Source organism: Gopherus flavomarginatus, chromosome 13 (genome assembly GCF_025201925.1).
Source record: "Gopherus flavomarginatus isolate rGopFla2 chromosome 13, rGopFla2.mat.asm, whole genome shotgun sequence".
Taxonomy (NCBI): Eukaryota; Metazoa; Chordata; order Testudines; family Testudinidae; genus Gopherus; species Gopherus flavomarginatus.
This window is the reverse complement of record NC_066629.1, coordinates 1070944-1090556: the sequence shown is the minus strand read 5'-3', so window position 1 is coordinate 1090556 and position 19613 is coordinate 1070944. Positions and strand designations below refer to the sequence as shown.

The following is a 19613-nucleotide window of genomic DNA, read 5'->3' as shown; positions in this document are numbered from 1 at the left end:
ATCTGGTCACCAGACGGCTACTGAACGGTGAAAAAGCCGGACATGTCCGGGAAATACGGAGGGATGGGACCCCACCCCTGGGTCAGTGGAGAAATGTAGCCGCTGGGGTGGGCAAGGCCGGAGCAGAACAGGGCTCGGTCCTGCAGTCATTGGGGCAGAGGGTCCCCTCAGGTGGGGCAGAGCAGGGCTCGGTCCTGCAGTCACCGGGGCAGGGGGTCCCCTCGGGAAGGGGAGGCTCGGTCCTGCAGCCGCCGGGGCAGAGGGTCCCCTCGGGCAGGGGGGAAGGGGGCTCGGTCCTGCGGCCGCCGGGGCAGGCGGACCCCTGGGGAAGGGAGGGAGGGGGCTTGGTCCTGCAGCCGCCGGTGCAGGGAGTCCCCTCGGGCAGGGGGAGTGGGGGGCGAAAGGACCCACCCCGCTGGCAGAGCCCCGGGTGCAGCGCGCGCCGGCTCGCTAGGGGGCGCCCTCCCGCTGGGTCCAGCTCAGACGCGCCGCTGCTGCATGGTGGTCCAGCCTCAACTCAGCCCCCCAGCGCGCCCCGGAGGCCCCGTTCCAGGCCATGTGCGACCCCGAGGTGCCGGCGGGGGCCGAGCGCCCCGGCGCCACTGCCGCCTGCCGCCCCGCGCAAGAGCCGCTGGTGAGTAGCGCCCGGGCCGGTTCCCTGGTGGGTGGAAGCCGGGTGGGGCCCTTCACCGCGCAGATCAGCTCTCGGGGGTGGGGGAGGCGGACCCAGCGCCCCAGACTGGGGTTCAGGTGCATTTCCAGGGGTTCAGCGGGTGTTTGAGTGTCACGCCAGGCGGGAGCCCCGAACAGGTGAGTCGATCCGCTCCGCAGAGAGCCCTGCTCGGGGCAGGCTGGCCAGGCTCCTGCTAGCGCCCTGGAAGGGTCCAGCAGCACATGGGGCTTGGATTGTTCCCGAGGGAGTGACTGGAAGCGATTCCATGAGCTGTGCGCTGGCAGGGACCTGTTAGTCTGTGCAGTGACCCCTCACTGCAAGGCGGCCCCTGAGCCTCCTTCTGTTGCTCGTTTGAAGTTGTGCCATGCTCCCTTCTAACGTCGTTCGGCAGCCGCCGGCTTTGTCCACTGCTTGCAGGAAGAGCAGCCCGTTGCCACTAGCTGGTGGGTAGGTGGACCAGCAGCCCCCTTAGCAGCTCCCTTCTCCCCTAAGTTTCCTGTGCGGCCCTGTGCGGCCGCCACCCAGCAGGCTAGCAATTGCCGATAGGTCAGCTATCTCCCCCGAGCTGCTCCCAGAGCCTCCTGCTTGCTGGGGTGCCCGAGGGGGGAGGAAGGCGGCAATAATGTCTGGGTGTCCCCTTGTTCCTGAAACCTGCTTACCCCATCTTCCATTGGGGGGGCGTGCACAAGACAGGCCTCAGGACGGAGGGAGCTTCCTGGCAGCAGCTGTATGGGTCTCAGCTTGCTGATCTAATTAACAAGGCAGTGTACCTAAGACAAGGGTCAGCATACTTAAAGGGGAAATGCACATCTCTGTCTCTCTCACGCACACACACAGTGTGTCTCTCTGCTATGCGGTCTCCCCTCCCTTCATTCCTTCTGCTTTGTAGAGTGTCAGGCTGCATTACCAAGAAGTTAACCCTGGAGGGCTCAGCCAGTTAGTTCATCATTTAGCAGTAAGGCATTCCCAGGGGAATATCCCACCCTCTGACTCCAAGCTTCACAATCATCATCGCTGTGTACCAGTATTAAACTGTTGGTTTATATATATATGTACACGTACACACACACACAGTATAAGTTTTAATCTTTTGTCTCGTGAAAAAAAAATTCCCTAGAATCGAACCCCTCCATTTACATTAATTCTTATGGGGAAATTGGATTCACTTAATATAATTTTGCTTGTGCCACAAGGACTCTTTGTTGTTTTAATTCAACTGTAGGTTTTCAGTATGTCACAATGCCACCTTGTGCTGCATTAGAGCTTAAAAGCAGGACAGAGTAAGAGACATAAACCTTATAATGAAAAGCCCAGGGGTGTGTTGATCCATAAAGTGTGTCACTCTTCTGTCTGAGTGCTGTACCAGATCTGCAGCAAAGGTTGTCGCTGTCCTATGGTTTCTTTCACATCAGATGTGACTGAAGTTATTTTAAAAGTTATGGCATGCTATTCCAAGTGAATTTACTTGGTTAGAAAAGTTAAGTAGTTACGAATCGTTTAAAAGGCCAGAAAGGTAGGAAAACATGAAAAAAGCTAGATGTTCATGCAAAAAATACCATGCAGCTTAGGATGGAAAAATACAGTGATTTATTTAAAATCAAACTACCTTAAAATTCAGGGATTTTGTCATGGAAATCAAGGGAGTAATTGTAAGGCCTTTTTCTGCAATCAGATCTGCAATGCCTGGGAAGACCCTTGTGTTTATATAGAGTCCCATTGACATCTGCAGGGCTCCTTGTGGCCACAAGCTTCCTCCCACACCTATCCAGTTGCAGGATCAAATCTTAAATAATTAAGGGCTTAAATAATACACTGGCAATTTACAGTGCCGCAACTCTCTCACTCAGTGGTGTGAAAAAACACTCCCTCGAGCACAGGAAGTTTTGGCCTGTAAAGCACCAGTGCAGACAGTGCGCCAGCGCTGAGAGCTACGTTCCGCGTGGAGGTGGGTTTTTAGAGTGCTGGGAGCAGGGGCGGCTCTAGGCATCAGCTAAACAAGCAGGTGCCCAGGGCAGCAAAATATAGGGGGAGGCATAAGGCTGGGGCCCCAGCTCATCCCTGAAGCGGCGTCCTGGCTGGATCCTGACGGCCCGGAGGGCGGTAACCAGCCTGTTCTGCCACCGGGTACAGCGGGGCAGGGAGCCTGCTAAGTGGGGAGCCTGTCCCTGCCGCTCTCTTGCAGGCAGGGGCCACCCCTGTCTCCTCAGGCGGGAGCTGGTAGCGCGGCCCTTCCCCAGCTGCAGAGGACAGGCCGCTCCTCCTTGGCTTGTCCCTGCCGCTGCGAGCCGAGGAGTGACCCATCCTCTGCAGCCGGGGCAGGGCCGCGCTACCGGCTCCTGCTTAGGAGAGTGGGGAGGTGTCCACTGACCGTGAGAGAGCACCGCAAACAAGCCGAGGAGGAGTGGTTGGTCATCTACATCTGGGGCAGGGCCATGCTGTCGGCTCTACTTGGGAGAGAGGGATGGCCCCTGACCATGGAAGAGTGGCGGGACCCGGTAGCGCAGCCCTGCTTGGCTGCAGAGGACGGGCCACTCCTCCTCGGCTTGTTCGCACCAGGGCCGCCGACGGGGGGCAAGTGGGGCAATTTGCCCCGGGCCCGCAGGGGCCCCCACGAGAGTGGCTGAGACTTGCTCCTGCCATTCCCCCAGCGCCACAGCGTGTCCTGAACAGCGCTGCAGCCATTTGGCTCCTGGGGGGGCTGAGATCCGCCCCGCTCAGAGCTGCGTGGTGAGGGGGTGGGGCTGCGAGCTCCGGGCCGAGTGGCTCCTCCCCTTACCACGCGGCTCTGAGCAGGGAAGAGCTCAGGCCTGCTCGGAGCCATGTGGTTGTAGCGCTGTTCAGTGCAGCTTCTCGACGCCCATCGTGAGCCGGGGGTAAGTGGCTGGGGCCAGGGGGTTGGCTAAGGAACAGGGAGTCCCGGGGACAGTCAGGGGGCAGAGGTTCTGGGGAGACGGTCAGGGAACAGGCAAGGGGGGTTGGATGGGGGGGTCTTGGGGAGGTGGTTGTCAGGGGACAAGGAGCAGGACGGGTCAAGGATTCTAAAAAATCTCATTTCATTTGAAATGTTTATTTGTTTGTTTGTTTTTGTTTTTCTGCTTGGTAAAACAAGAACCAAAAAAGCCTCCAAGGTTTACAATGTGGTGTTACCCCTTTATTCCGCCTCCTTTTTCTCCCTCTTCACCTTTTTCTCTCCCCGTCCTGAGAGGGAAAAGGGGGCGAGGAAAAGGAAAGGCCAAGAGAGGAAAAGCTCAGTGAAAACCATTTTTAAAAACTTTAAGTGGAAAACAGAAGTTAAATGAAACAACATTTTTCTGCACATTTTTTCTTCAATGTTGTTTTGATTGAACAAAAAACTCACCCAGCTTTAGTTGTAACCACACAGGCTTTTGTATGCTCCTTATGCCTCGCCTGAATGGCCCACTGGCCTGAGTTCAGTCTCATAGGGGACACCTGCTAAATATGGCTTGCTTACCTTAACCCTCAGCTTCTCACCCAGCCTCTGTCCCAGTGCCTAGATATCTGGCTGAAACTGTTACTTTTGCTGGATGGCATGAGCACATTCCTCCTTCTGAGCTACAACTGAGTCACTCCTTGGGCAAAGCAGAAAAATAGTGAATTTCTGCTCTGCAGATTAACCACAAGACATTTCTACATTATTTTAGCCAAGTATGTGCTTGGCCTGCCTTCTACGGCTCAGTCATGTGCAGGTAGGTGAAATAATGGGTGAAAAACTGGTTGGAGGACAGTAATCAAGGAATGGTTATCAATGATACACTTTCAAAGTGGGGAAGTGTGTCCAGCGGGTCTCACAGCAGTCCAGCACTATTCAATGTTTTCATAAATCAATTGGATAATGGAGTCGAAAGTTCAGTTAGGCAATTTGCAGATGACACCAGTCTGGGAGGGGTTGAAAGCACTTTGGAGGACAGGATTAGAATTTGAAATGCCCTTGATAAATTGGAGGATTAGTCTGAAATCAGCAGATGAAATTCAATAAAAACAAGTGCAAAGTACCACACTTAGGAATGAAAAATCAAATGCATAACTACAAAATAGAGAATAACTAGCTAGGCAGTAGTACCGCTGGAAAGGATCTGGGGATTATAGTGAATCACAAAGTGAATGTGTCAATATGATGCAGCTACAAAAAGAGACTAATGTCGTACTAGGTTGTTATGACATATGTTGCAGCCTTGTGCAGTATCTCTTGGGATACATACTGTATTAAGCTTACGAATGGTTTATGTATCACTGTTGGCCAGGGACTGTATTCAACTTGGAGCAATGGAGGAGAGTGAGGGGGAATGATACCACAGCTCCTTCAGGAACTAAAAGCAGTGGGTGGTGATTTAAGGTGAATCACTCAGATTGTAAAGACCTCCAGAGAGGTACCATGCCTGGGGATGCTTGCATAAACTGATTCAAACTAGGTTTTGCAGAGACCAGCTGACTAAGAAAGGATTTTTGACATAAAAAGTCTGCATCTAAAATGACTCAGGGCTTTCTTTTGATTCAGCAAGCAGACAAGTCCTTCTGACCAAAAACGCAACCCTTCCAGAAGGGCTGGAATAACTTTGGCTTACTAGGGCCCCCATCAGATTGAGCAATGACGTCTGATAAGCTTTTAGAGTGTGTCATAAACATACAGGTAAGGGTTAATTCCTCTTTTGCCTGTAAAGGGTTAAGAAGATCACATAACGTAGCTGACACCTGACCAACAGGACCAATGAGGAGACAAGATACTTTCAAATCTGGGAGGGAGGAAAGTCTTTGTCTGTTGTGTGTGCTTTTGCCATAGAAGATCAAGGAGGCAAGCCATATCATAGACTCATAGACTTTAAGGTCAGAAGGGACCATTATGATCATCTAGTCTGACCTCCTGCACAGTGCAGGCCACAGAATCTCACCCACCCACTCCTGTAACAAACCCCTAACCTATGTCTGAGTTATTGAAGTCATCAAATTGTGATTTGAAGACCTCAAGCTGCAGAGAGTCCTCCAGCAAGTGACCTGTGCCCCATGCTGCAGAGGAAGGCGAGAAACCTCCAGTGCCTCTGCCAATCTGCCCTCGAGAAAAATTCCTTCCCGACCTCAAATATGGCGATCAGTTAAACCCTGAGCATGTGGGCAAGACTCACCAGCCAGCACCCAGGAAAGAATTCTCTGCAGTAACTCAGATCCCACCCCATCTAACATCCCATCACAGACCACTGGGCATACTTACCTGCTGATAATCAAAGATCAGTTGCCAAATGAATTGCCAAAATTAGGCTATCCCATCATACCATCCCTTTCATAAACTTATCAAACTTAGTCTTGAAGCCAGTTATGTCTTTTGCCCCCACTACTCCCTTTGGAAGGCTGTTCCAGAATTTCACTCCTCTAATGGCTGGAAACCTTGGTCTAATTTCAAGTCTAACTCCATTAAAATTCAAAAGTTTTGGATGTTTTTTAAGCAGAGTTTTTTTTATTGTTTCTTTAAACAGTCAAACACAGCAAGGAGCAAATATTTGGCCACACTCTTCTGAAACCCCAAATCATGTTCAGGTTTTGGCAGACTTGTTTGAGCTTTTTCAATTAGAAAAACCACAACAAATTTTGAAAGAAAGCAGATGTTGTCTGTGATTTTTTTCTGCTTTTTAAAAACTACTAGTTTTCGATCCAAAAAAAGTTTTGACGGAATATATTCGTCCAACCATTTTAATGAGCTTTAGTACCTTTTAGCACTAGCTGATGCTGAGAACCGTGATACCTTGTAAAGGTGACTTGAAAAGCAATTTTGTCAAAATTGAGTTTGTGCTGAGATGCAGAAGGTTTTTAAATGTTTATTTTTCCCAGGACCGCTGCGGGGGGGACAAGTGGGGCAATTTTCCCCGGGCCCCACAGGAGCCCCCATGAGAATACAGTATTCTGTAGTATTGCAACTTTTTTTTATGGAAAGGGCCCCCATAATTGATTTGCAAGCTGAGGAGCAGCTTATCCTCTGCAGCTGGACAGGACCGCGTTACTGGCTCCCGCCTGGGGAGTAGGGGTGGTCGCTGACCACGGGAGAGCGGTGTGAACAAGCTGAGAAGCAGCCCGTCTTCTGCAGTTGAGGCAGAACCACACTACCAGCTGCACCTTGGGGGTGGTGGCTGCTGACGTGGAAGAGTGGTAGTGCAGCCCTTCCCCGGCTGCAGAGGACGGCCCGCTCCTCCTCGGCTTGTCCCCTGCGCTCTCCCGCAGGCGGCGGCCACCCCCCAGGCGGGAGCCTGTAGCGCGTCCCTGCTCCGGCTGCAGAGGATGGCGGGACATGACACCCAGGCGGGCTGCTTCTCCTTGGCTTGTCCCCGCTTCCTCCGCCGCCTCCTCCTCCTCTTTCTCTCTGCGCCACCTCCTGCCAGGGGAGGGGAGAGGGAAGCAGAGTGGCAGCCCATGCTGAGCCCAGCTCGTGCCAGGGCCAAGGCAAAGACCAAGGACAAGCGGGGCTGGGATCCAGCAGCAGCCCCAACCCCTGGCGCTGGGAGCGGTAGTGACGGGAGCTGAATCCGCCTCGAGCCAGATCCGCAGCAAGGTAAGAGTTGGACCAGGCGGGAGGGTTTTGTTAAAATTAAATATTAAAATTACACTAGTAGGAAATGGTTTTGTTTCACTAACTACAAATTCTCTGTTTTCATTTTTTTTATTTTTAAACAGTCAAAACAAAACTTCAAAGTGCAAAAGCAAAAAAAAAATTCGGGAGGGGAGCCAATTTTTTTTTTTTGGTTGGGGCAGCAAAAAACCTAGAGTCAGCCCTGGCTGGGAGAGCTCTTTCCCAGTGCTCTGTTGTGACTACACAAGCCATGTTAAAGCACTGCCATTGTAGACTAGCCCGAGGTTCTTTCTACTTATGGTATATTCTCTCTGTTTCAGTGAGATGTTCACTCCCTTCATGAATCTGTTGTAAAAACGTATGAATGGCCATACTGAGTCAGACCACTGGTCCACCTAGCCTAGAATCTTGTATTCCGACAATGGCTGGTGCCAGATGTTTCAGGGGGAATGAAGGATACAGGACAATTTACTGAGTGATCCAACCATCCTGTTGTCCAGTCCCAGCTTCTGACAGTCAAAGTTTAGGGACACCTACAGCATGGGGTTGCGTCCCTGACCATCTTGGCTAATAGCCATTAATGAACTTTTTTGAACCCACTTATACATTGGGCCATCTTAACATCCTCTGGCACCAAGTTCCACAGGTTGAGTGTGTATTGGGTGAAGAAGTACATCCTTGTGTTTGTTTTAAACCTTCTGCCTACTAATTTTATTGGGTGATCTATAGTTTTATGTTATTATTTACCCCTTCACATACTTCTTTATTAGCAGCAAAGTATCCTGTGGCACCTTATAGACTAACAGACGTTTTGGAGCATGAGCTTTCGTGGGTGAATACCCACTTCTTCAGATGCATGTGGTGGAAATATCCAGGGGCAGGTATATATATGCTAGCAAGCAAGCTAGAGATAACGAGATCAGTTCAATCAGGGAGGATGAGGCCCTGTTCTAGTAGTTGAGGTGTGAAAACCAAGAGAGGAGAAACTGGTTCTGTAGTTGGCAAGCCATTCACAGTCTTTGTTCAATCCTGAGCTGATGGTGTCAAATTCGCAGATGAACTGAAGCTCAGCAGTTTCTCTTTGAAGTCTGGTTCTGAAGTTTTTTTGCTGCAGGATGGCCACCTTAAGGTCTGCTATAGTGTGGCCAGGGAGGTTGAAGTGCTCTCCTACAGGTTTTTGTATATTGCCATTCCTAATGTCTGATTTGTGTCCATTTATCCTTTTCCGTAGAGACTGTCCAGTTTGGACGATGTACATAGCAGAGGGGCATTGCTGGCATATGATGGCGTATATTACATCGGTGGATGTGCAGGTGAATGAACCAGTGATGGTGTGGCTGATCTGGTTAGGTCCTGTGATGGTGTCGCTGGTGTAGATATGTGGGCACAGTTGGCATCGAGGTTTGTTGCATGGATTGGTTCCTGAGCTAGAGTTATTATGGTACGGTGTGCAGTTGCTGGTGAGAATATGTTTCAGGTTGGCAGGTTGTCTGTGGGCAAGGACTGGCCTGCCACCCAAGGCCTATGATAGTATGGCCGACCTGGAACAACGCTTCCTCAGCTCTCGTCCACTCACGCCCCTTCTCTACCTACGCTACATTGATGACATCTTCATCATCTGGACCTATCGGAAGGAGACTCTGGAAAAATTCCACCATGATTTCAACAGCTTCCACTCGACCATCAACCTCAGCCTGGACCAATCTACACGGGAGGTCCACTTTCTTGACACCATGGTGCAAATAAGTGATGGTCACATTAACACCACCCTATATCGAAAACCTACCGACCACTATGCCTACCTTCATGCCTCCAGCTTCCATCCCGGACATATCACACGATCCATTGTCTACAGCCAAGCACTGAGGTACAACCGCATCTGCTCTAACCCCTCAGACAGAGACCAACACCTACAAAATCTCCACCAAGCATTCTCAAAACTACAATACCCCCACGAGGAAATAAGGAAACAGATCAACAGAGCCAGACGTGTACCCAGAAGCCTCCTACTGCAAGACAAACCCAAGAAAGAAACCAACAGGACTCCACTGGCCATCACATACAGCCCCCAGCTAAAACCCCTCCAACGCATCATCAAGGATCTACAACCCATCCTGGACAATGATCCCACACTTTCACAGGCCTTGGGTGGCAGGCCAGTCTTTGCCCACAGACAACCTGCCAACCTGAAACATATTCTCACCAGTAACTGCACACCGCACCATAATAACTCTAGCTCAGGAACCAATCCATGCAACAAACCTCGATGCCAACTGTGCCCACGTATCTACACCAGCGACACCATCACAGGACCTAACCAGATCAGCCACACCATCACTGGTTCATTCACCTGCACATCCACCGATGTAATATATGCCATCATATGCCAGCAATGCCCCTCTGCTATGTACATCGTCCAAACTGGACAGTCTCTACGGAAAAGGATAAATGGACACAAATCAGACATTAGGAATGGCAATATACAAAAACCTGTAGGAGAGCACTTCAACCTCCCTGGCCACACTATAGCAGACCTTAAGGTGGCCATCCTGCAGCAAAAAAACTTCAGAACCAGACTTCAAAGAGAAACTGCTGAGCTTCAGTTCATCTGCGAATTTGACACCATCAGCTCAGGATTGAACAAAGACTGTGAATGGCTTGCCAACTACAGAACCAGTTTCTCCTCTCTTGGTTTTCACACCTCAACTACTAGAACAGGGCCTTATCCTCCCTGATTGAACTGATCTCGTTATCTCTAGCTTGCTTGCTAGCATATATATACCTGCCCCTGGATATTTCCACCACATGCATCTGAAGAAGTGGGTATTCACCCACGAAAGCTCATGCTCCATAATGTCTGTTAGTCTATAAGGTGCCACAGGATTCTTTGCTGCTTTTACAGATCCAGACTAACACGGCTACCCCTCTGATACTTCCTTATTGACTTTCTCCACACCATTCATGATTTTATAATTCTCTGTCATATTTCCTTGAGGTCATTTGAGCAGGGGGTTGGACTTGATGACCTCCTAACGTCCCTTCCAGCCCTGATATTCTGTGATTCTATGATTCATCTCTTTTCTAAGATGAACAGTCTCAGTGTATTTCATCTCTCCTCATACGCAAGCTGGTTTATATCCCCTAACCGTTTTTGCCTTCTTTACATTTATTTTAATTCTAATATATCTTTTTTGAGAGGGGACAACCAGACCTGCATGCAGTATTCATGATGTGGGCTTACCATGGATTTATGTAGAGGCATTATGATATTTAGTGCCTTATTATTTACCCCTTTCCTGATGGTTCCTAACACACTGTTTGTTTTTTGATTGCTGCTGCACATTGAGTGGCTATTTTCGGACAACTATCTGCAGTGGCTCCAAGATCTTTCTTGAGTGATAACAACTAATTTAGACTCCATTTTGTATGTATGGCTGGAATTACTTTTCCCAGTGTGCACTACTTCGCATATACCAACATTACATTTATCACAAGCTACATATGAGTCAATAGTGTAACACTGTGGCAAAAAAGGAGCAAACATTCTGGGCTGTATTAGCCAGGAGTGTTGTAAGAAAGACACAAGAAGTAATTCTTCTGCTCTACTCCGCCCTGATTAGCCTCAGCTGGAGTATTGTGTCCAGTTCTGGGGACCACGTTGCAGGAAAGATGTAGACAAATTGGAGAAGGTCCTCCAGAGAAGAGCAGGAAAAATGATTAAAGGTCTAAAAAACATAACCCATGAGGAAAAATTGAAAAACATGGGTTTGTTTAATATGGAGACTGAGAAGGGGACATAACAATTTTCAAATACATAAAAAGTTGTTACAAGAAGGAGGGAGAAAAATTATTCTCCTAACCTCTGAGAATAGAACAAGAAGCAATGGGCTTAAGTTGTGGCAAGCGTGGTTTAGGTTGGACATTAGGAAAAACTTCCTGTCAGGGTGGTAAAGCTCTGGAATAAATTGCCTAGGGAGGTTGTGCAATCTCCATCGTTAGGGATTTTTAAGAGCAGGTTAGGCAAACACCTGTCAGGAATGGTCTGGGTAATAATTAGTCCTGCATGAGTGCAGGGGACCGAACTAGAAGATCTCCCAGGGTCATTTCCAGTCCTACAATTCTATGGTTTGATTTAATCAGCCATTTTGTTGCCCTGTCACTGAGTTTTGTGAGATCCATTCATAACTCTTCAGTCAGCTTTGGACTTAACAATCTTGGGTATTTTTATATTGTCTACAAACTTTGTCACTCGCTGTTTACCCCGTTCTCTGGATCATTTATGAATATATTGAACAGCACTGGTCCCAGTACAGATCCTTGAGGGACCCAGCAATTTACTTCTTTCCAATTTGAAAACTGGCCACTTATTTCTACCTTTTGTTTACTGTATTTTAATACTGATCTAGTAGAGGACCTTCCATCTTATTCCAGGACTGCTTAGTTTGCTTAAGAACCTTTTGGTGAGAGACCTTGTTAAAGACCTTCTGAAAGTCCAGGTATATCTGCGGGATCACCCTTGTCCTCATATTTGTTGACACCTTAAAATAATTTGACTTGATTGGATTCTGCATGATTTCCCTTTACAAAAGCCATTGACTATTCCTTAACATATCGTGTTCCTATATAGCAGAGGTAGTCATTAGGCGAATCAGGGGCCAAATCCAGACTGCCAGATGCTTTCAGTTGGACCCCAAAATCTTATTTACTCGTAATTATTGTTACTGCACTGTATTTTATTATTTTCTCTGGAGTCTGAATTTTGCGTACATCATGACCAAGATATTTGGACCTTGATAAAAAATAATTGACTATCATTGACCTATAGTAAAGAACACAATTGTCAGACACACAGTTTCAGCCAGTTTGCCTGATTGTGATATTAGACTTACCAGCCTGTAATTTCCAGTATTGCTTTGAGGCCTTTTTTTTTTTAAATCGGTATTATGTTAGCTACTTGCCAGACATCTAATGCAGAGGTTAATTTAAACAATAGGTTGTATACCACAGTCGTTACCCTGCAGTTTCATGTTTGAATTCCTTTAGAACTCTTGGGTGAATACCAGTCTTGTCCTGGTGACTTACTACACTTAAATTTATCAGTTTGTTCCAAAACCATCTTTACTGACACCTCAATCTGCTTCCTCAGATTTGTTACCTACAAAGAATGGCTGATGTATGGGAATCTCCCCCGTATTCTCTGCAGGGAGGACTGATGCTGTGGCCTTGTTTTCATTGAGTGCTTCTTTAGCACCTCGATCTCTAGTGCCGCACTGATTCTTTGGCAGACTTCCTGCTTCTGATGTGCTTTAAAAAATTTGCTGTTAGTTTTTGTGTTTTACTAGTTGCTCTTCAAATTCTTTTTGGACTACCTAATTATACTCTGACACTTGATTTGATGGAATTTGTTCCTTTCTGTTATATATCCATCTGTTGTATTTCAGTGATATGTTTGTATTACTGGGCTGAGCCAGTAATTAGGTTGCCTAACACTTTCCATATAAAAAATTATTGTGGCCCTTTGTTTTTAGAAGCTCCAGCTGCTTCATGGGTTGCATGAAACCTTTGAAATATGGCAGGAGGAAAGTCCTTGGGCTGAAGAGCTGCCCGGTTTGTCCCATTACATTCAGTTCAGGTTTTGCTGAGAGATGCCTTTTTGAAAAAAGCCATTTCCCTTCTCTCACCTGTTCATTGCACTCTATATTGGGAATGCTGAAGAACTGTTAGAGCTGTTGCACAAGAAGAAGTGGGGAGAGAGAGATGGGCTTATGCCCAAACCCTGCAAATAGTTCTAATGAGCCAGCTGATTCACTTTGAGGGCTCCATGTGGGGTAAGAGCTGCCACACCGCCTGGTGGTACAAGAGAGGTAGGCTGGGTCCCCCTTGGGATAACAGCCTTCTACTTACCAGGTAATGTGGTAAGTCTTGTAGTTCAAAGGGGAGCAGTCTGAAAGTTCAGGGTTCACACCCAAGTATTGATGTATGATTTGGGTGAGGGAGGATCGTTATAGTTGCGTGTAATAAGATTGGTTTATCTTTTTTCTTAAAAAGAAAAACCTAGGAAATTACCTAAGCATGTAAACAAATCTTATTTAGGTTGCAAAGACTGTCGTTGCCTGTGCAACCTTACTTTAGCCTCCGCGTGCATATGTATTTTGGCACAGTCTTAAATTATCTGACGACACACAGATTTTCACAGGGCCCCTGTTTCATTTCATGTGAATGGTAAATGCATTGAGTGAGTGACAAAATTATGGTTGCAGGGGGAACCAAAAATCTGCCATATCCTAACTTTGAGGTGCTTGACTTTTCAATGTAAATAACATAGTTTTTGTGGGTGTAATACTCAAGTAATCTATGGTGCTTTGGACTCTTTGGGAAGGACATGCACTATAAAAATGAAATATGTTATTTGCTTTTTTTTTTCTTTCAGTTTAAACCGAAGCCACTATTCTTGAAGTTGTTAAAATTTGCTGGTGCCCCAAAAGACACTTTAACAATGATAGAGGTAAATTATCGGAATTTCTCATTTGGAATGATTGAAAGCAATAAATATAAGTTTCACTCTTACAAGTTTATCATACTTATTAGTTGCCCCATAATGAAAGAAAAATAATGTGGTGTACTGGGTAAGGCATCGGTATGGAAGCTCGGAGGTGGTTCTGTTCCTGGCTTTGTCACAGTCTTGCTTTGTGACCTTGATCAAGTTACTTAACATCTATACCACCATTTCTCTGTTTGTAAAATGGAGTACCGTATATAGCTTTGAGAACTACAGATGAAACCTGCTATGTAAACTAGCATTTATTTATAACGCTGTTAATATTAATATGGAGTTGCAGGTGATGATTGAAAGGAGAATAGACTTTTTAGGGGGGTTGAAATAGGTTGTTTTATATTGGTTTTATACTTTAAAGTTCTAAATATATTTAATATTCCAAACTTGACTTGCATTGTAGGTAATAATCTATCTTGGTCGATATATTATATCTAAACAATTATATGATGAAAAACAGCGGGATATTGTCCACTGTGCAGATGATCCTCTTGGAGATCTATTTGGGGAACCAAGCTTTTCGGTAAAAGAACCGAGGTAACATTTCATATTTTTTGTGCGAGAGATCCAGATAAAGCTTATGTAATACACTGAACATATGTTTTGGTTTGCAATTTGTTGCATATTTTATTTGATGAAGTCTTGATAGATGGAATTGTCAAAGTTGTACGCTCCCTGCCCAGGTGTCTGGTTTTTGAGAGGGAGGCCTGATTCAGCCCACACTGATATCTATAAGTGCCAGAGCTCAGAAGCTACACAAACTTCTCAGGTTCAGTAACCTTGGGGGCTTCTGTCTACTTTGAAGAGAGATTCTTTCCTGCACCCCTTGAGGTAACAGCAATGTAATTTAGACATTATACAAGCACTTAAGCCTGTTCTCTTTCCATTATGAACTCCTTATGCATGGGAGACTAAGCCCAAGTAAAGGGGGTTGCATACTCTCTTTTGTTTTTCTCCTGGCAGCTACACAACTCATCCGTGCAAAGTGACAGTGGTTGAAGATTTCCCTTTGCAGCAGGCTAAACTTTCTTCTGAAATAGGTTTTATTGCTGCAAAGCCAGTATGCATGACCTGGATCTTGCCACTGCCCTGAAAGTTGAAGATATTTTTCTCTGAATTAAACCCTGAAATAATGCTGTACAAATTCCATTAAAAATGCTTTGACTCATGATTAGAGATGGTCCAACTGCTGGCTAAGTGAGAAATGGCTTTTTGACAAAATTGAAAGGTTCAGAAGAAAATTTTTGATCTTGTTGAAATTTTTCATTTTTTGAAAAAAAATTCAAAATTGAATTTTTCCCAACTTTTTAGGAAAAAAGCATTTAAAGTTTCTTCAGTTTGTTTTGGTGGGGCGGAGGGGGAACACTTTCACTTTTTATACTCTTTTCTCCTTTTTACACTGGGGTGGTGAAAGAGAAGTGGAAAGTTTAAAAAAGCAAAACCCAAGTGTTGGTCCTATTTTCCCCACCAGAATAAAATGAAAACATCCGAAAATGCTGTGAAATTTTTGAGCAAACCAGAAACATTTTAATTTCTTTTGGCTTTTTCTTAAAATACACTTAGCTCTTTTCCTGTCAGCTCTGATCATGACCCCACAAAATAATCAGTGTTTTCAGCTTGGTCTTTCTCTCTTCTAGTTTGGCTAAACTTACCACAGCAAATAGGAACTTCTAATTTATAATGTATGAAATGTCTGTTTTGTCTCCTTTCAAGGAAAATATACTCAGTGGTTTTGAGAAACTTGATAGCAGTCAGTCAACAAGGTAAATTAGTGTTGAGAGAACCCCCCTTTTTTGAGGAGGAGGGTCTTTATTAACGCAAAAGTTCTGAAAGCTGTATTCACTTACTTTGTAGGCAATATTCAGTTAACTGGAGTCATTGATAGAGGTTGTAATTATTGTCCCTTTTCATAGCATTGTTGGAGGTGAATTGCATTTTTTACAAATAAAATGTTTTAAGATTATGGGTCTAGCGCAGCAAATGGGCTTGAACTTGTTCTCAGTAAAGTCAATGGCCAAACTTTCATTGGATTCAGCGGAAACAGGATAAGGCATTCTGTGCCGACTTTGAGGCTGCTTTCTTTACATACTCAACTCATACTAAGAAACAGATTTAAAAACCAAAATATTCGAATATTGGTTCATCCTTAACTACCTGGACTAGTTTGAGTTAACATTTCTCGTGTAATACTTGACATGATAAACAGTAAAAGAAGCAGGGAAAAATTTTGTTATGAGTTTATTAAATACATATATAATTTCATAAAATAGACTATGGGCTATTTACATCTGCAAGAGAAGGATGGATAATACAGCTATGATGTAACTTACATTTAAGAAATGAGTGAAATGAAAGTTAAATATGGGGGTGATTTTTTTTTAAAAAGGCTCTTAAAACTACATTTATACTTGTAATCTGCTTGATTTTTCCAAAGTCTGGAGCACCTAACATCTCCACTGGCTTGAGTGGGTGCAGTTGGGTGCTCAGTACTCGAAAATCAGGCAAATGCCTATGTATAGACTTTTGGGCTTAACATTAGGCTCCTATTTTTGCAAATCTTGGCCAGAATAGCAAAGTGGAAGGATCTAAGATCAAATCTACTCAAATAAAGAGGGTATGTGCTTACTAGACTTTGTTCTAAATGGACACCTTTTGTTGTGAAAATAACTAGTTGTATTGTGTAGGTCAGGATCTGGTCTGAGAATGTAGTGTAGCTCAGGGTCCATTCTGACAGTGTACTTAGAACAATTATTTCTGTGTCTTAATAATACACTAGTGATTGTAAACATCTCTTGCAGAGCTTGATATCTGCTTTTGCAACCAGTGGATCTTGTATATGTTCTCTTGTAAGTGTTCCCTTGTAAATAGTGGTGTATCATCATGTTGCTATCTAGCTAAAAAGTGTGTTTTATTTATAAGAATATTTTCTCCCAACATTCTTTCATCTGCGAAAAATCCCCAAACACAGTTACGTTTCTTTTTTCTTATAATTGTGTATGTAATGTTCCAAAGAAAACCTTGAACATTTCTTCAGAGTATGAAGTGATTTTGTAAATGTTAAGTATCCTCTGAATTAAAGTTTAAAACAATATGTACAAATTATTTGCAGTATATTTTTCACTGCAGTCTTTTGAGCCTGCCGGGAATTCCTTTCTGACGCATTGCTTTATGTATTTTTCTTTTTCAGTGTGTATGGAAATAATCCCATATCAGAGTGAGACCTGCGGCCAAACTGAACAAGGCAATGTTCCAAAGGTGATCTAACATACCCATTTTTTCAAGTTTCACAACTTGATTTGCTTTACCATTGAGATTTGGATGCAGTTGAAAGATGAAAATAAATTTCGTCCTATTCACATTAATACTCTGCTTACTTAGTGTTTTTGTTAAACAGGAATCCATGCAAGAGTTAGCTGACGAGGAGCAGACTTCCCCAGATTTGGCTGCTAAACCAACTGCCTCTTCTAGGAGGGCGCTCGGTGAATCCGGTATTTGCACATTTATAATGCAGGATTTTCAACATGTGATACGTACGCCTAGAGCAAACTTGCATGTCACTCATCAGAGGGGTAGCCGTGTTAGTCTGGATCAGTAAAAGGAGCAAAGAATCCTGTGGCACCTTATAGACTAACAGATGTTTTGGAGCATGCGCTTTCGTGGGTGAATACCCACTTCGTCAGATGCATGTCACCCATGAAAGCTCATGCTCCAAAACGTCTGTTAGTCTATTAGGTGCCACAGGATTCTTTGCTGCTTTTACAGATCCAGACTAACACGGCTACCCCTCTGATGAGTGACATGCAAGTTTGCTCTAGAATACTCTAGGAGTTAATAGAAGAGGTATCTGAGCCTCTAGCTATTATCTTTGGGAAATCATGGGAGACGGGGGAGATTCCAGAAGACTGGAAGGGGGCAAATATAGTGCCCATCTATAAAAAGGGAAATAAAAACAACCCAGGAAACTACAGACCAGTTAAACTTCTGTGCCAGGGAAGATAGTGGAGCAGATAATTAAAGAAATCATCTGCAAACACTTGGAAGGTGGTAAGGTGATAGGGAATAGCCAGCATGGATTTGTAAAGAACAAATCGTGTCAAACTAATCTGATAACGTTCTTTGATAGGATAACGAGCCTTGTGGATAAGGGAGAAGTGGTGGATGTGATATACCTAGACTTTAGTAAGGCATTTGATACGGTCTCGCATGATATTCTTATAGATAAACTAGGAAAGTACAATTTAGATGGGGCTACTATAAGGTGGGTGCATAACTGGCTGGATAACCGTACTCAGAGAGTAGTTGTTAATGGCTCCCAATCCTGCTGGAAAGGTATAAAAAGTGGGGTTCCGCGGGGTCTGTTTTGGGACCGGTTCTGTTCAATATCTTCATCAACGATTTAGATGTTGGCATAGAAAGTACGCTTATTAAGTTTGCGAACGATACCAAACTAGGAGGGATTGCAACTGCTTTGGAGGACAGGGTCAAAATTCAAAATGATCTGGACAAATTGGAGAAATGGTCTGAGGTAAACAGGATGAAGTTCAATAAAGATAAATGCAAAGTGCTCCACTTAGGAAGGAACAATCAGTTTCACACATACAGAATGGGAAGAGACTGTCTAGGAAGGAGTATGGCAGAAAGACATCTAGGGGTCATAGTAGACCACAAGCTTAATATGAGTCGACAGTGTGATACTGTTGCAAAAAAAGCAAATGTGATTCTGGGATGCATTAACAGGTGTGTTGTAAACAAGACACGAGAAGTCATTCTTCCGCTTTACTCTGCGCTGGTCAGGCCTCAGCTGGAGTATTGTGTCCAGTTCTGGGCACCGCATTTCAAGAAAGATGTGGAGAAATTGGAGAGGGTCCAGAGAAGAGCAACAAGAATGATTAAAGGTCTTGAGAACATGACCTATGAAGGAAGGCAGAAGGAATTGGGTTTGTTTAGTTTGGAAAAGAGAAGACTGAGAGGGGACATGATAGCAGTTTTCAGGTATCTAAAAGGGTGTCATCAGGAGGAGGGAGAAAACTTGTTCACCTTAGCTTCCAGTGATAGAACAAGAAGCAATGGGCTTAAACTGCAGCAAGGGAGATTTAGGTTGGACATTAGGAAAAAGTTCCTAAGTGTCAGAGTAGTTAAACACTGGAATAGATTGCCTAGGGAAGTTGTGGAATCTCCATCTCTGGAGATATTTAAGAGTAGGTTAGATAAATGTCTATTAGGGATGGTCTAGACAATATTTGGTCCTGCCATGAGGGCAGTGGACTGGACTCAATGACCTCTCGAAGTCCCTTCCAGTCCTGGAGTCTATGAGTCTATAAGGTGCCACAGGATTCTTTGCTGCTTTTGTATGTCACTGGCTCATGTCATTTTTTTTGGGGAGGAGTCCATATTTTCATGGTTACTCAGGAACAATTCCTGAATATGTGCAGTGATGATGTAAAACAGTATTGTGGGCCAAAAAGGTGGATGCAGTGGGTGAATTAGCTGGGCTTCCAGACTCTTATGAGCAAGCACAAGCTGCAGTCAGACATAAAGCACTGGCAGAGGGGTCCAGGGTTGGGGGGAAGCAGAATCACCTTTTTGCCCCTGGGAAGGAGGAGGCTGGGCGGTCACCTCCCCATTCCCCTGGTACTGGTCCCAAATTTCCTGTGCGAGCAGAGGAGGCCAAGAGGTGCTAGCATTGTAAGTCCACTGAGCACCTGAGGACTAAGTGTCCCGTGCTGAGTGGGAACAAGGAGCAAGTAACGCATGAAGCTGCTGCTTCTCAGAGCCCAGCTGCTGCCTCTCTCCACACAGGATTTGTAAAGCTTGCT

At 45.2% G+C, this 19613-nt stretch overlaps 1 protein-coding gene across 1 annotated transcript in view; it reads left to right on the top strand.

The window, feature by feature from the left end:
- Nucleotides 1–556: 556 nt before the first annotated feature.
- Nucleotides 557–19613, top strand: part of LOC127033513 (E3 ubiquitin-protein ligase Mdm2-like) — a 28084-nt gene continuing 9027 nt past the window's right edge. Inside the window, 6 exon segments of the mRNA XM_050921468.1 lie at nt 557–634; nt 13675–13749; nt 14201–14334; nt 15511–15560; nt 16985–17052; nt 17192–17285. Coding sequence (XP_050777425.1) covers nt 557–634; nt 13675–13749; nt 14201–14334; nt 15511–15560; nt 16985–17052; nt 17192–17285 — 499 coding nt within the window.